At 48.5% G+C, this 13,169-nt stretch overlaps 2 protein-coding genes and 1 pseudogene across 3 annotated transcripts in view; 1 reads left to right on the top strand and 2 right to left on the bottom strand.

The window, feature by feature from the left end:
- Positions 1–3,059, bottom strand: part of ABHD16A (abhydrolase domain containing 16A, phospholipase) — a 14,843-nt gene extending 11,784 nt beyond the window's left edge. Inside the window, exons 1-4 of one of the 2 annotated variants that reach the window (XM_004390750.2) lie at positions 2,853–3,059; positions 1,785–1,841; positions 988–1,054; positions 656–742 (exon numbers count right to left, since the gene is read on the bottom strand). In XM_004390750.2, the coding sequence (XP_004390807.1) occupies positions 656–742; positions 988–1,054; positions 1,785–1,841; positions 2,853–2,984 (343 nt within the window). In that variant the 5' untranslated portion in view covers positions 2,985–3,059. The remainder of the gene's footprint in view (positions 1–655; positions 743–987; positions 1,055–1,784; positions 1,842–2,852) is intronic. The other variant, XM_023725548.1, reaches the window with a different exon arrangement.
- A 2,422-nt stretch (positions 3,060–5,481) lies between these two features.
- Positions 5,482–8,946, top strand: LY6G6F (lymphocyte antigen 6 family member G6F). Its single transcript, XM_004390751.2, has 6 exons — positions 5,482–5,599; positions 6,088–6,417; positions 6,538–6,801; positions 7,676–7,831; positions 8,003–8,069; positions 8,719–8,946. Exons 1-6 carry the CDS (start codon positions 5,542–5,544, stop codon positions 8,741–8,743), a joined length of 900 nt encoding a protein of 299 aa, XP_004390808.1. The 5' UTR covers positions 5,482–5,541; the 3' UTR covers positions 8,744–8,946.
- Positions 8,947–9,091: 145 nt separating this feature from the next.
- On the bottom strand, positions 9,092–11,820 carry LOC111819236 (lymphocyte antigen 6G6e-like; annotated as a pseudogene).
- Between the last annotated feature and the right edge of the window lie 1,349 nt (positions 11,821–13,169).

Below are 13,169 nucleotides of genomic sequence, written 5' to 3' on the forward strand. Positions count from 1 at the left end.
GACTAAAGGGGCACACCAACCCAGGGGCAAGGACTAGAAGGCAGGAGGGGACAAGAAAGCTGGTAACAGCAACTCAAGGTCAAGAAGGGGAGAGTGCTGACATGTCATGGCATTGGTAACCAATGTCACAAAACAATATGTGTACTGTTTAATGAGAAGCTAGTTTGTTCTGTAAACCTTTATCTAAAGCATAATAAAAAAAAAAAGATTTATCTGCGTAAGTCAGGTGTAGCTATAGTTCACTCGCTTGCATTGCTATATACTGTTCTGTTGTATGACTATACTGCATAATGTATTTATCCATCCTACAATTTGTGCCTATTAGAGTGGTTTACAGTTTAGGATGATTATAAACAATGCTGTATGCTGTATTCTTACACATATATATTATTTACACATGTGCAGGAGTTTCTCTAGTATATATCTAGGAGTGGAATTATTGGGTGGTAGGGTATATGCAGCTTTTCAAGATAATGGCAAACGTTTCCCCTAATTATTTTTTCATATTTATGACTAAAGTCCTTTAAAGAAAAGATTATGCCTTAGAGCATTCTCAATTATTTCAGAAGCTACCACCAAATTGTATTTGCAGAAGGTACTTAATAAATATTTACTAATGACGGACAGCTCCAAACCAGGCTCCCCCTCCACCTACCTCGGAGACAGGCCACGCCTGCCAGCAGTAGTAGCAATGTCCCAGCGTAGTGAGAGAATGGCACCACTTTGGACAAACTCAAGTAACCTGGGGAAGGAAGAGGGAACACATGAGAAGCTCTCCCCACTGCCTCTCAGCTCCTCTTCCCAATTCAGCCCCAACCTCCAACCCACAGCCTCTCTTTAGGACAGCCACACCCTCAGAGGAAGAAGACGCCTGATGGAAGAGGGAAGCCAAGCCATCCTCACAGGCCCCCTTTCCTCTTTAAGGGGCCTGCTCATCTGCTAACAACCTGCCCGCTTCCTGCCCACCACCTTTGAAACCACACTGACCTTTCCTGTACAAGTAGAAGAAGGCGAAGGGAGAGGAGTAATAAGAGATGGACCAGAAGACTGAAGCCTGCAGCAGAGAGACAGAGACAAGCAGTCAATATACATACACACATGCACACACACACATGCATGCACACGCATACACACACACAGTTCTGCCATTTCCAGGCCTAGGCTCTGAGCAAGGTGGGTAAACTGAGGGATATCATATCAAGTACCTATTCTGTGCATAACATTAAGTACACAGTAGGTGCTTGTTGAAATGCAGTGTGTATGAGCATAACAGAGGCTGGGAAAACTAGATTCTTTTTTCCCCCCAAATCACCTCTGGAGGTAATTCTATCACATTTAAAGGTGAGTCCCTCTTTCTACTCAAGTTAATCAAGCTTTCTCAATTGGCCCTGCTCAGGAGAGCCCTGGCCTGGTCCCCAAGAGATGCGCAAACGTCACCATAGGAACCCAGCCAGAGAGAACAGTTCTCTGCAGCCAAAGAGGTTAGCTGCCAGGGAGGACAGGTCACTGGGGACTGCAGGACTTATAACCTGCAGATGGTCCCGAGAGTAAAGATATCCTCCTCATGGTTCAGCTGCCCAGGAGAAAGCAGTGCTCCATACCAAAGGGGAGTACCAAGTATGTACACTGGAGAGCATGTGCATGTGTTGAAGAGTTCTGCTGCAGAGTCCAGAGCATCCCCCATCCCTGGGTGCTGCCTTCTTCCAGTCTGGGGAGGACTAAGTTCAAAAGCGCAGCTGGGTCTGAAAAGATGCAGTGAGCCCCAGATGCCAGGGCAGACATACCAGGGCCAGGATGCTGTCCGCATGTTTCTCCAGGGCACGGGGCTGATAGTACGTATCCTGCCAAGACAGATAAGCTCATTAAGGACTCTACCCATTGGCATGTCTTTCCTTTCCCTTTCAGAAGCCCAGAGGTATGTCCTCTGGTTCTGGCCTCCAAAGCTATGTCCCCTGGGACACCCCTCACTTAGCCCCCATGGAAGCCCTTCTTCCCTACCCCCAACCAAAGATGACTTCCCACCCCAGACCCGGACAAGCACAGGACTTGGAAGTAAAAGTGAAAGCAGCATTGGGGGACTTTTGCTCCTTTCTCACCCCAGTTTCAAATGGGCCGTGAACGTGTGTATATGGGGAGAGGGGTTAGTGACGAAGGAAAAGACACATGACAACTTTAAGAGGGAAAGAAGAGCATCAGCTATAGGGGAGGTTGATTAGGGAAGAGACCAACCGTGGAGCTGACTCTGGCAGTTTGTAGGGGACAGTAAACACAATTTGGGACTACCGATAAAAAGGAAAAGAACATTTAGGGTCACAGCCTACCACCACCCCCAGCTTTCATAAATGCAATGACTGGAGTCTTCAGGTTAAACTGAGGCGGGGGGGGGGGGGGGCGGATACATGATATGTTGAAGAAGGCATTTTGAAATTCAAGGCCAGTGTAGAGGGAAGATAAACGGAGCCTGGGGGAGGATCCAAGAGGCACCGAAGAAGAAACTGGTAGTTTTAAGGAAAAATCCGCCAGCTCCCCAAACCGCGCAGGGCCTCTTCTAGGGTTTGAGTCAATTAGGATCGCCAGGGACCATGACAGATAGGGTGGGGGGGCCGCGGAGAAGAAAAAATCAGGAGTGGTGGTCGGAATGAGAAAGCGGTGCGCAAACAGCTATAAAGAAAGGAGGCAGCCAGCCCACAGGCGTGACTTTAACCCAGGAAGCACAAAGAGCTCAGACTTTGCGGACAACTGGCTTGACAAACAGTCTCCCCCTATTTTCAATAATGGGCACTTCTTGGGAGCAAAGGCCGCAGCGGTTTGAGCAAGTACCATGTTTTTCGCCGGGGGAGAAGTCGACTCACCCAGGAGCTGGAAGAGGGAGTGGTGACTGTAGTTGGAGGCTCAGGGACGCCGGACGGGGTCCTTTCTGAGTCCCTTTCTCGGTAGATTTTGTAGAGCCGGGGGCCTAGGACGCAGCTCAGGAGCTTTGCCATTGCCCCGGCTCGGGGCGCGGCTCCGTCGGCTGCCGGTCCCCCTGCTGGCCCCGCCCTCCCCCAGCCTCTGAGATGTTGCGTGCCCTTGACGTCAGCGCGTACTAGCCCCGCCTAGTGGCGAGTCGGGACATTATTCTCTCTTTTTGAGAAGGGTTTCGCGCAGTTGGAGCTATGGATTCAGCAGTGGTTAGAAACTAGTTGCAGGCGTTTGGAACGCGGAGAGTTTCAAAATTATTCGGCATAGTTAAATCATTTTTTTTCTGTCCCTTAATACTTGGCACACTCTCGAGCGAGAGTGGAAACGAGGGGTAAGAGGAGCATTTGACAAGAGCAACAAAAAGATGTCTAGGAATAAATCTAGTAAAAGAAATGCAAGAATTTATGAAGAAAATTATAAAAAGTTGTTGAAAGAGGTAGAAGGCGGCTTGAATAAATGGAGAGCTACACCGTGGTCAAGGAACCCTGGGGTCGCAATGGTTAATTGCTGGGCTGCTCACCGAAAGGTTGGCTGTGACTCTGCAAGAGAAAAACCCGGCGATCTGCTTCTGTAAAGATTACAGCCAAGAAAACCCTATGGGGCACTTTTACTCCGTCAAGTGCGGTCCCTATGAGTTGAAAATCAACTCCATGGCACCTAACAACGACAGCACCATGGTCGTGGATAGGAAGACATTGTTGTAAAGATGTGTGGGATATTCGTAAAAAAAGAAAATGAGTGAATTAACTCTCATAATCACGGACAAATCTCAAACCATACTAATGAATGGGAAAAGAAGCCACAGAATACATACACCATACCATTTGCATAAAATTCAAAAACACACAAAATAATAAAGCAGGTGAAGCTAATTTAGACAGTGGTTACAGAGCATAGAGGATCTTTGACTGAACTTCAATTTCTCAATAAATATACAGGTTTATTTTATTTTTCTTTGTACCTTACCCGTTGCTGTTGAATTGATTTCGACTCATGGCAACCCCATGTGTTTCAGAGTAGAACTTCGTTCTACTGGGTTTTCAAGGAAGTACATCACCAGGACTTTCTTCAATGGGGCCTGCTGGGTGGATTCAAACAGACAATCTATCTGTTAGTAATCGAGTGCAAATAGTTTGTGCCACCCAGGGACCTTACATCTACCTAGTATATAATCTCTTTAGCTTTTTATTGGCATTAACTTATATACAGAGAAATGCACCAATTGAATATTTCCATGTAATCAACACCCAAATCATGAGTAGATCATTACCAGCATCCAGAAGGCCCTCTCCAGCTCCCTACCAGTTGCTACCCCCACCCTAAATGGAACTACTAACCTAACTTCTAACCCCATAGATTAGTTTTGTCTGTTTTTGTACTTTACATAATCTAATACATGCTATTTGTGTCTTGTTTTATTTACTCTCATTATGTGAGATTCAGTCTTGTTGTGTGTCCTTGTGATTTGTTCAGGCTCATTGCTGTCCGTTATACAGTTATTTATCCGTTACACAGTTGTACATCATGGTTTTTTTTTAACCATTTTTTATTGTGGTAAACATATAAGGAGCAAAACATTTGCCATTTTAGCAATCTTCACATGTTCAGTGACATTAAATACACTATCGTACTGTTCAACCATCACCATTCATGCTTCCCAAATTTTTCCACCACCCTTAACAAAACTCAGCAACCCCTAAGCGTTGTATCTTCCTTTCCCCTCCCTTCTGCCTGCTCCTGGTAACACTAATAAACCTTTATCTCTATACATTGCCTATTCTAGATATTTCATATAAGTGGAATCATACAATATTTGTCCTTTTGTGACTTATTTCACTCAGCATAATGTCTTCAAAGCACCATGTCTTTTGTATGTATGGAATATTTCATCAAGAATAATTTTTAAAATAAATAAGTAGACTTTAAAAATAAATAACACATTACAAAGTATTAGAACTGTATGAAGATCTGCCTTGAGAGAGTGCTGCCTGGGCCAGAGGGATGAATCAGTGGCCCCTCCAGGCTTCTGCTACTCTTCTCCCTGAGTGATAGCTATATAAACCAACTCATCATGGTTTCAGGAGACATCTGAAGGGTAAGTCATTCCAAATCATTTATGGGCTGCTAATTGGGTGCCCAGTCTTGTGCTGGGTCTCATGTAGACCAACATGATGACTCAACTGCTTTGCTCATGGTTGGTGTCTGTTAGGGGTGGAAGAGAGACCACAGAATGTACTTCCAGACTGATAAGAGATGGACGGTTGTGATCCCTTCTGTGCAGGCTTCTTAGCATGGAGAGTCTTTGTTCTGAGTCCCTCAGCTAATATGGAGTCAGAAGGGTTAGGAGGTCATTTTCAGAACAGCCTAGACTGGATCCTCCTCCTCTTCCCCCTCAGGATCAAGAGGTGGTGGTCACTTCTTCCCCAGTAGACAGGCAGCTGGACTTTATCTCCCAAGCATTCCCACCCCTGCCAGAGGCCCATGTCACTCCAGTCCAGAGACTGTGGGCTTTTATCTAGACTCTGTTTCCTCCCTGGGGACGCCAGGTCCCAGGGCAAGAGAACTTGGCAGGTCCTCCCCATGGCGGTCTTATTCCTCCTCCTTCTGTTCCTATGCTGGCCCCTCAAGGCAGCTGCAGGTAAGAAATAGGAAGTGAAGAATTCTTCAGCTATTCTAAAGGTTGGGGAAAGACTGCTGCTCTTTCTCCTTAGAGTCCTGGGGGAAGCATCTGACCTAAGAAGATAGATTTACTCCAAGTGACCTCCCCTTGCTTCTAGTACTGGAGAAGTCCCAGAGACAGTGAGGGTCCAGGTCACATAGCTTCCTTTAAAAAATAAGAGATGGACGAGTAAATGCTTTCAGAAAAGGAGAAAGGAGAGGAAGAGAGGTGGGCATTTGCCAACTATTTCAGCTTTTTCCCTCTTGTGCCAGATTCCCTTACTGGCTGAGGAAAGGGGAAGAAAGCCATTACCCTCTTCTCTCCACTTTTTTTTTTGTAGTTGTCACTTGAGAAATGTGCTCACCAGCCAGGCTAGTGTTGAGGGACCCTAAAAGGGGAGGACATTGAGTGGGGGTGGGTGTTGAGCCTGTGGAGGTCTCTGGTCTCACACAACCCTCTCCCCACAGAGAACATCCAGGCCATCTATGTGGCCTTGGGGGAAGCGATGGAGCTTCCATGTCCCTCACCACCCACCCTGCATGGGGATGAACACCTGTCCTGGTTCCGCAGCTCTGCAGCAGGCTCCTCTACCGTTCTGGTGGCCCAAGCCCAAGTGGCCAGACCAGCCCCAGACCAAGGAAAGCTTGGAAGGGAATCCAGGCCCAAACTGCTGGGGAACTACTCTCTGTGGCTGGAGAGGACCAAGGAGGGGGATGCTGGGCGGTACTGGTGCGCAGTGCTGGGTCAGCACTACACGTACCAGAACTGGAGGGTGTATGACATCTCCGTGCTCAGAGGTAAGTGGTGGTGAGCGGCGAGAGGCAGGGGGTGGGGGTGGGGGGGCAGCGTGCAAACCAGGGCCACTGGGTCTGGGGAGGCACACACAAAGAACTGAAAGGTATCCTCTTTCCCCACAGGCTCCCAGTTATCTGCAAGGACTGCAGATGGATCCCCCTGCTCTGTCCTCCTGTGCTCTGTGATCCCTCCTAGGCGCCTGGACTCTGTGACTTGGCTGGAGGGGAAAGGGCCTGTGAGGGGCCGGGTACAGTCCTTCTGGGGTGAGGGGGCTGCCCTGCTCTTGGTGTGCCCTGGGGAGGGGCTTCCTGAGCCCAGGGGCCGCAGACCAAGAATCATCCGCTGCCTCTTGCCTCAGAACAAAGGGATCAGCTTCAGCCTGGCAGGTAAGCTGAAGGAGGAGATGGGAAGGGATGATGGGCATATTTTTGTACCAGCTGGCTAGAGGAGGAGGCTAGACAGGAGGCCAATCCATTATTGGCTAGGTCAGGGAGTGACTTCTGGTGGAGCAGACCATTACCTAGAGGAGGGGGACTAGGGTAATCTGTGATTTTTGGGACTGTTCCATAGCTGAGAGGAAGAAACTAAGAAATTGCTGAGGGAGTTGTCTTTTCTAGAAAGGATACATGCACTGATGTTATAACGGCCTATTGTTAGTGAAAGCAGAAGAAGAAAAATATATATAATTGTTTTACAATAAAAAGTCCATTATACAGAGAAGGAATGTTATTGGGTGTAGAATAATCCATTTACAAGGCAGGAGAGAGAAGTAAATGGCCTTTATTTCAGTAAGCAAAAGCCAATGAATGGGCAGTAACTGAGTCTTATTTACCTTTTCATGCTCAGTAGCTAACACGGTGCCTGGCATGGGGTGGATGCTCAGCAAATGTTTATGAGTGAATGAATGGAAGAACGAATAAATGGAAGGTTCTTTATTTATTATTATTATTTTTTGAAAGGATAGTTTACTATAAAGGGATTAGGGGAAAAAAGCACAGTTACGACTGGTGATCTCTTCTGGAGTTACTTATCCTTAGGTGGTCAGGAGGGCAATGCCATTCTCTATGAATGGTGCCTCATGGAGTCAGGGTGAGAGGCCTGGAAGGGGAAAAAGTGGGCGGCAAGCATTGGGCACAGGGAATCTCATGAAGTCATCTGTTGGAAGAGCCCACTAGATTATGGGGGAAGCCTCTCTTTGGGGCAGAGAGACAGCCCCCTCACTCTTTCCCTCCCCACCCCTCTTGTCTTGCCCTCCTATAGCCTCCGTGGATGCCTCTCCCGCCGTTTGTGCTGCCTCCACAGGCTGGGATATGCCCTGGATCCTGATGCTGCTGCTCGCGGCAGGCCAGGGAGTCATCATCCTGACCCTCAGCATTGTGCTCTGGAGGCACAGGACTCAGAGAGCTTCATGCAGAAGTGGGTCCCTCCCTCCCAGGGGGAAGAAGAGAGAGAGCGCGTATGGGTGTGAGGTCTCACATCTCACCTCTGTAGCCTCTTTTCTTGGGGAAGGAGTAGCAAGGAATACAGATCTGGGTTTTCTGGTGACGTCTCTTCTCTTCCTCACCCTATATGGCTCCTTCTCCCCAGATGCCTCGATTCCTCAGTTCAAACCCGAAATCCAGGTCTACGAGAACGTCCATCTGGCCTGTCTCAGGTGAGGAAAAACTAGAGGGCAGAGGCAGGTCTTCCCAGAGGGGATTGAGGATGGAGGAGCAAACACTGGGGGTGGGGGTGGGGGTGGGGATGGGGTCCTAGTTCTTGAGGAGGTGAGAATGGAAGTATTCTTTTTATTTAATTAATTATTTTGTTGTTGTTGTTGTTAAAAAATACACAGCTGAACATACACCAATTCAACAATTTCTACATGTACAATTCAGTGACATTGATTACATTACTCAAGTTGTGCAGCCATTCTCACCCTCCTTTTTGCAATTGGTCCTCCTCCATTAACATAAACTCACTTCCCCTAAGGTTCCTATCTAATCTTTCAAATTGCTGTTGTCGATTTGATTCTATATCGAAGATTCTTAAAAGAGCATAATGCTTAAGGCAGACATTTTTTACTAGTTAAGCTAAAGTATTATTTGGTTTCAAGAAGGCTTCAGGGGATATTTTTCCTTTAATGTTTAAAGATTATTTCAGGGCAATAGTTTCACTGGTTCATCCAGCCTCCACGGCTCCAGAAAGTCTGGTCCAATGAGAATTTGGAATTCTTTTCTGCATTTTTCCCCTTTTGATCAGGTTTCTTTCATAGAAGAAAATGGAGAAATTCTTAACCTGGGTCTCTTTCACAAATTCCGCAGCCCACCTGCCCCCAAGACCAGGTGATTTCAGTGACATCTCCTGCTGGAAAGTGTGACCTGCTATCTCCCTGGCCATTTGGCACCTGAAGGATTCCACAGCGAACTTGTCCAGGGGGGAGAGGCTGAGTGTTGACTTCTTAGTGCAGCTGGTCTCCAGCTGCCAACTCTGGTGGGGAAGGGGCTGAAGGAAAGGAAGAGCATTATCCTCTGTGATGTCATCTACAAAAACGTGTGGTCCTCTGTCTTGCAGCAGCCAGTGGAGGATGGCCCTGAGCCCCCAGTATGGCAGTGACTGAAGGGAACCTGGGGGAGCTGGTGGGGATGGGGAGGGATGGGGTGGACAGAGGAGACAAAAGAATCCTGTGCAGGAGTGAGGAATCAGTCAGGGGGGAACCAAAGGACAAATGGGGAAAACTGAGAAAGAGAGAAGGGAAGAGATTCAAGTCAGAGTAAGAGGACAGAGATGGACAAAGAGATGGAGAAAAACAGGACAAAAAGTGGGAGGACTGAAGGACAGAGAGAGCAGAAAGAAGACTCAACTTGCCCCCAGATTAAGCCAGACATCCCCTCATCCCCACAAAAAAGGGAAGAAGTTGAGAGAGGAAACAAGAGTCTTTAATCAGGTCCCAGACTTCCTCAAACGGAAGAGGAGGGAGCTGAGTCAAGGTAGGGGTGCCTGTGGAACCCCCATTATCCCAAGCACACACATTCCTTGGTGGAGCTCCATTGTGACATCCGGAGCATGTGAGCAGCTTATCGCTGTTCTGACGCAGGCAGGCTGAGAGTCCTGCCTTCCTGCTGCTGGGTGGAGGGAGTGTCCCTGGGGCTGGCTGGCAGGCAGGATTCCTCTGGCACTCCAGGTGGGGCCTGTTATTGGGCCCAGGTGCTCACTGTCACCCGTCACTGCAAACTGCGGGCAAGTCTGGGCTGGTGAAGCAGGGAAGGGCATTGATGCTCCCAACTCAGCCAGCTGCATCCCCCACACCACCCCGCCCCCATCCCCACCAGGTCTCCAGCAGAAATGAGCTGGACTCCCAGCCACATCCTCACAAGCCATTCCACCAGGCCCCCTGTGTGTCTCTGCTGGAGCTTGGGCTTCACTGGAGAGAAGCCTTCTTGGAAGTCTCGCCTAATGCCTTCACGGTGCAGTGGCTTAAGCTAAGCTATTGGCAAGAAGGGGGACATGAATGACAATGATGGAGAATGAGGTGAAAGTTCTGATTCAGGTTCCGGCACCCCAGCCCAACCAACCAAGTAGTGTGTAGACACACACACACAGAGTGTGTACACACACAAGCACACACGCACACACACACACTTAGTGTTACTGGAATCAGATAGCCCTTTTCATTAAATTAAATGTACTCCCCAAGTCCTCCTTCCAGAGTTCCTGACTGACCAAACTGATCTTTCCTAGTAAGACTCTCCTCCTCCCCATATCTGGTACTCCTTCAATCCCCTTGCCTGGGACCAGAACCCCATCAAAACATCTGCCTTGCTAGACATCTGGGACTAAGAGAGGGCATCAGCAATGGACATCTAGAAGGATATGCAACAGGTGTTCTTTATGAGGCTGGGCTCTATAGGGGCTGGAGCTGTGTCCATAGGAATCAGGTCTTCAGAGGGAGGTGTTGGGTTCAGGGATCTGAGGTCTCCGTACAAAATCAGTTTCTTGGGCACATCTAAAAGTGTCTGTGCAGGTGTTTCCAAGATCATGGTGATGGTGGAGGCGTCCTGGGTTGGGAGCTGCAGATCTGCATGGCTAGTGGAAGAGGTGGCCTCCCCAGGCAAAGCTGGCAGCGAGGAGGAGCCGGGCGGTGAGGAAGAGGGGGCTGGGAAGCCACTGCAGGGCTGTGGCCACTGCACAAGTCCTGCTCACAGCAGCGGTGCAGCAGAGTGTAGGAGCACGACCCATAGGTGGCATGGCCCTGCAGGGGGCACTGGGACCTTGGGAGGCAGCCCCTCCGTTCAGTGCTCTCACTCTGCTCTGTGGGACAAAGCGGAATGCTGAGGCAGGGGCCTGGAAGAAGGCAAGGGGCCTTGGGGTGGCAGGAAGGGCAAGAGGATGGATGGAGGTGGAGGTAGGGAGCTATCTGGAGAAGGGCCATCGGACCAGGGTATTACCTGAGGTGCCAATATGATACCAAAAGCTTCATCGTCCTGACACTCGGTAAAGAGAAGGTAGCAGGGTTGGGCAAAGTCGCAGGTATAACTGTGAAGCCGTCTTGGGGCAGGAGAAGTGCTGAAATCTGTAGGGGCTATAGAGATAGGGCAGAAGGGAGAGGTGAGGCCAAGGGAAGGAGGGGAAGGAGGGGGGAGAAGGGCAGACAGAAGTAGAAACAGAGACAAAGAGAAGGGAGGGGAGACCAAGCAGGAAAAGAAACAGAGGAGAGGCAAGAAGGGTTGAGACATGACATAGATGTGAACAGAAGCCAAGAGAATCACAGCCAAACACAGACAATGACACAAAAGTCAGACAAGGGAAGTGAAGACGTTAAGTAGATGGTTCCAGAGACAGGGGAGGAAATAGAAATAGACAGAAGGGGGCAGGCAGAGGTCCAGCAAAGAAGAAAAAGATGAGGCGAGGAACAGAAGGGATAGAGGCAGGTCAAAGTCAAAGACACAGCGACAAAGAGACAGTCGTTCTCAAATGCCTTTGAAAGAAAACTTCTTCCCACAAGTTTTCCTGTTCTACCCTACAGGCTGGCCTGACACCATTCCTAGTAGTTCTTTCTAAAGCTCCCGCAATTCTCATCTCAGCCTCCTCTGGACACCCTCTCCCCAATCCTCAGGCTCCTCCACAAGCCTCTTCCCCCAGCCTCCTGGCCATGAGGGTTTCCAGAGCCCACCCTTACCCAGTGCCCCAGAGAGGTACAGGAGGCAGAGGAAGGTGCTGGAGGTGCCCATGGCTGGCTATGGAGTGCAGGAGTCTTCAAGAATGTGCTCTGTACCCCGAGATCCTCGAGAGTTGGAGCATGGGTGCAAGACAGGGAGGGACCAAAAACAAACACACCTAGGGAGTGAATCTGTGAGGGCAGGAACCAGGACCAGACTCATCAGCCTGACACAGTAGCAGAGGGCCCCTGCCCTCCTCTCCTGCTGCCCCACATTTCTCACCTCCTCCCTGTCTTCCAATGGAGTCTTCTCTGCCCTTGAGGGTCTTCTCAGTTCCCTCAGTGTGTTTGTCTCTGTTACTCTGTCTGCCGCTGCTGGGGTGCGTCTGCCACCTTCCCTTCTGCTCTTCTCCCTCCCTCCCTCCCCTTGTCTCAAACTGTTCTCTGCTCTCTCCGTATGTTTGTTTTCTCTGTCTTTTCCCCTCAGTGTGTTTGTGTCTCCCAAGGTCACCCAACTAAACAGCCTCATCCCAGATCTGAGGGATGTGTGAGTGAGGAATCAACAGCATCACTCCCACATACAAAAGCCCAGCTGAGTGAGAGAGGACCCCACTCTGCTTCAGATCCCTTTGATCCCCCCAAGCCTCAACACTCCTACCCCATAATTATCCCTCTCAGCTTTACTACCTTGGAGGAAAGACTTAATCATGGGTGGGACAGGAAGGACAGATGTGTTTCCACTGGTGTGTGGGAGGTTTGGTGGTCGGAAGGACTGGGAAGGAAAATGTGTATACTCTAGGAGGATAGGATACTCTAGGAGGATTTGGGGGAGGGGGATGTTGTGATAGAATCTGGAAGACTGGAACTTAAGAGTTTGGAGAGGAGAGACAAGCTGCTTCTAGAAAATCAGGGCAGGAATGTGCAGGAAGATTAAAACAGGGAAGGGGAGGGGTGGGACGAGGGGAGACACAGGTATCTGTACAGCAGTAGTTTTCAAAAAAGTTTTAGGTCTCAGAAAATGATACACACATAATTTTTTTTTTTGTCTTAGGACCTCTTTACACTCTTAAAAACCATGAAAGAGTTCACAGAGCTTTGCTTTATGTGGGTTATATCAGTATTTACTATATTAGAAATTAAAACAGAAAAAATTTAGTTATTTATAAACTCATTTAAAGATAAAAATAATAAACCTATTACAAGTTAACATATTTTCATGACAAATAACTATTATTTCCCAACAACATAGTGAGAAGAGTGGCATTACTTTACATTTTTACAAATCTATTTAATGTCAGGATTAACAAAAGATGGCTGCGTTTTTAATATCTGATTCTGTATTCAATCTGTTGGGATATGATGTTTTGGTGAAGTATATGAAGAAAATCCGGCCTCACACAGATATGCAGTGGGAAAAGGAAGACACTCAAGGATCCTTCAAAAGAGTTTTAGGAACTCCTAGGGATCCTTGGAGGTCCCTAGGTAGCAAATGGTTTGCGCTTCGGCTGCTAACCTAAAGGTTGACGGTTTAAACCCATCCAGTGGCACCTCGGAAGAAAAGCCTGGTCATCTGCTTCCACAGGGATTATAGCCAAGAAAACCTTATGGAGCACAGCT

Source organism: Trichechus manatus, unplaced genomic scaffold (assembly GCF_000243295.1).
Source record: "Trichechus manatus latirostris isolate Lorelei unplaced genomic scaffold, TriManLat1.0 scaffold00327, whole genome shotgun sequence".
Taxonomy (NCBI): domain Eukaryota; kingdom Metazoa; phylum Chordata; class Mammalia; order Sirenia; family Trichechidae; genus Trichechus; species Trichechus manatus.